General features: G+C 42.7%; 1 protein-coding gene across 1 annotated transcript in view; it reads left to right on the top strand.

The window, feature by feature from the left end:
• The window catches only part of LOC111649597 (uncharacterized), a 4,203-nt gene extending 1,303 nt beyond the window's left edge, over positions 1-2,900 (top strand). Inside the window, exons 6-12 of the mRNA XM_087172026.1 lie at positions 322-504; positions 582-621; positions 801-893; positions 980-1,164; positions 1,243-1,337; positions 1,430-1,529; positions 2,645-2,900. Coding sequence (XP_087028152.1) covers positions 322-504; positions 582-621; positions 801-893; positions 980-1,164; positions 1,243-1,337; positions 1,430-1,529; positions 2,645-2,713 — 765 coding nt within the window. The 3' untranslated portion in view covers positions 2,714-2,900. The remainder of the gene's footprint in view (positions 1-321; positions 505-581; positions 622-800; positions 894-979; positions 1,165-1,242; positions 1,338-1,429; positions 1,530-2,644) is intronic.
• Positions 2,901-2,922: the final 22 nt, after the last annotated feature.

Below are 2,922 nucleotides of genomic sequence, written 5' to 3'. Positions count from 1 at the left end.
ACTGTGACCATTCTGTAAACTATAATATCTATGTACTATATATCAATGTACTATTTGTCTGTGGATTGTAAATTGTCTGTAAACAGCCTGTAGACTTTGTGTCTGGGGTCTGGCTTCTTGTCAGGACAGGTGGTGCATATTTCACTCATCTGTTTCCAGTGACTTTCACAATAAAAGCCAGGTGTTTTAATGTTCTAGCATTAGAATTGAGTGAATCCAACTGCGATCCAGTTGCAGGACGGTGAACAGTGAGGCTGGTATCGGTTACACTGGTATCCAGATCTGGATCCAGAGCTCTGCCATGAACCACAGTGACTGTAGACTGGATCGATACTCATTGTCGACCCGTCCTCAACACCTGATCAAACAGTGTCTGGTTCTGATAAGAAGTCTGGGCTTGTTGTTTTTAACCTGTTTCACATAGATGTTCTTGTGGGGGCAGAGCTGGAGATCTCACACGAACACACAGAGGAATTTGGAGGAAGCAGCTCTTCTTTACAACAGGTACACTGCCTCTTTTACTCCTATGCGAAAACATTACATGTTTCCTGTTTACCACCTGTTTCTTCTTCCTGTTTCAGGAAGTCTTCAGCAGTGGCAGGAAGAGAGCTTCAGACTCAGGTCTTTACCTTGTTGGACTCACATTATTATTTCCATCAGAGGCACTCTTCTCATTGGGGGAAAAGTGATTCCACAGGAGGCGGGGCTTCCTCAGTTTACCTGTGGTCAAAATATTGTTTATTTGTTTTGAAATTTACGCTGGTCTTATCTACTAAAATGTTTTGATTGTCTGTGTGAAGGCTACCTGTCAAGCCAAACTGAGGGTACATCAGCTCATAAGAGGAAGGTGGAGCCTCAGCCAGAGGGGGAGGAGTCTAACTCTGCCATGACAGGTAATTTGTCATTTATTCTTATGTTTCAGAGTTCATGTAAATCTACTTCAGTGTCTGAACTGAATCTGCTGCTCACCTTTACTCAGACTGCTCACCTGAGGGAGCAGGGCCATCTGCAGAAGAGGAGGGGCTAATCTGCAAAGGGGCGAGGTCATATGTAAAGGGTGAGGAGCCTGTGAATGAGCTGGCGACGGAGCCAGAGTCAGACCTGACTTCAGGCATCACAGCTGCCTTCAAAACCTTCAAAACACAACTAGAAGAGCACTTCACCGTCAGTAACCACACAGTTAAAGTTATTGATTTTTGGTTCTGATTATTGGCATCATTTAATGAAGTCAGCTGTTTTCAGGGCTGCTGGAAGAAGGTTGAGAACGAGGTTCTTCTGTCTCTGAAAGACTGTCAACAACACATTTCAACGCTGCTCACAGCTGTCCATCAACACAGGTACCACCCACATATTGATGGATCTCAGGTGTAAACTCTTTCATTAGACAAAGTGAGACTGTCCTCTACACATGTGTGTTTTGTATTTGTAGGTTATTGCTGCTGCAGAGGTTTGAGAGCAGCGTCACTGATCAGCTGATCCAACTAGATGAAACCTCAACAAACCTGAACTCCACCAACACACAGATTCTGGTACTGAGAGAAACTACACTAACGCTACAGTAACAGCAACAACACAGTAACAGTAACACTGTAGTAACAGTAACACTACAATTGCAGTAACAGTAACACCAAAGTAACAGTAACACTACAGTTGCAGTAACACTACAGCAACCCCACAGTAACAGTAATGTAACACTAACACTGCAGTAACAACACACTAACACTACAGTAACAACACAGTAACAGTAACACCAAAGTAACAGTAACACTACAGCAGCCCCACAGTAACAGTAACACTGCAGTAACACCACACTAACACTACAGTAACGCCACAGTAAGAGTAACACTACAGTTGCAGTAACAACACAGTAACAGTAACACTATAGTAACAGTAACACTACAATTGCAGTAACAACACAGTAACAGTAACACTATAGTAACAGTAACACTACAGCAACCCCACAGTAACATTAACGTAACAGTAACACTGCAGTAACACCACACTAACCCCACAGTAACAGTAACACTACAGTTGCAGTAACACGGTAATACCACAGTAACACTACAGCAACCCCACAGTAACGTAACAGTAACACCACAGTAACAGTAACACCATAGCAACCCCACAGTAACAGTAACACCCCAGCAACCCCACAGTAACAGTAACACTACAGTAACACAGTAACAGTAACAACACAGTAACAGTGACACCACAGTAACGGTAACACTACAGTAACAGTAACACTACAGCAACCCCACAGTAACAGCAACCCCACAGTAACAGTAACACTATAGTAACAGTAACACTACAGCAACCCCACGGTAACAGTAACACTCCAGTAACACCACACTAACACTCCAGTTACAGTAACACTAAGGTAACACCACAGTGGCAGTAACACCACAGTAATAGTAACACCACAGTTGCATTAACACTACAGTAACAGAAAATGTTACTGGGCTCTTATTGGTCAGCATCACTCAGAGTTGCAACATTTGAAGGAATAAGTGATATTTTGAAAAAAAAAAGTCACTATCTATTGAAAAAATCATTTCAGTTTGAGGGAAAAAGTTGCAGTGCATGCAGATCACATTTAGATCTCAGTCCTGATCCATGACTGGTTCTGTCCCTCTTTGTCTTCCAGAGTTTTTTCCAGTCTGAGATCCAGAGACTGGGCTCCTTCTGTGACGAACACCTGCAGAGGTCAGTCTGACGTTTAACCCCTGTTACTTTTAGGAACTAGTTAGACCTGTTCAGACTGTCAGGATCTGATTTATACCAAGTCAGGACCTGGTATAAATGTGACAGTCAGGATATGGTTTGGACCTTTAAACAATCTTAATCCAGATTCTGACGGTATGGATGCTCACAATCTAGTTAACACATTGCCAGGATAAGGTCTTAACTTGGTTTAAGGGAGCT

This window comes from Seriola lalandi, unplaced genomic scaffold, assembly GCF_002814215.2.
Source record: "Seriola lalandi dorsalis isolate HSWRI2012SDOR001 ecotype SW California unplaced genomic scaffold, Sedor1 jcf7180002051278, whole genome shotgun sequence".
Classification (NCBI taxonomy): Eukaryota; Metazoa; Chordata; class Actinopteri; order Carangiformes; family Carangidae; genus Seriola; species Seriola lalandi.
The sequence above is the reverse complement of the archived record's forward strand: the minus strand, read 5'-3'. Positions and strand labels throughout refer to the sequence as shown.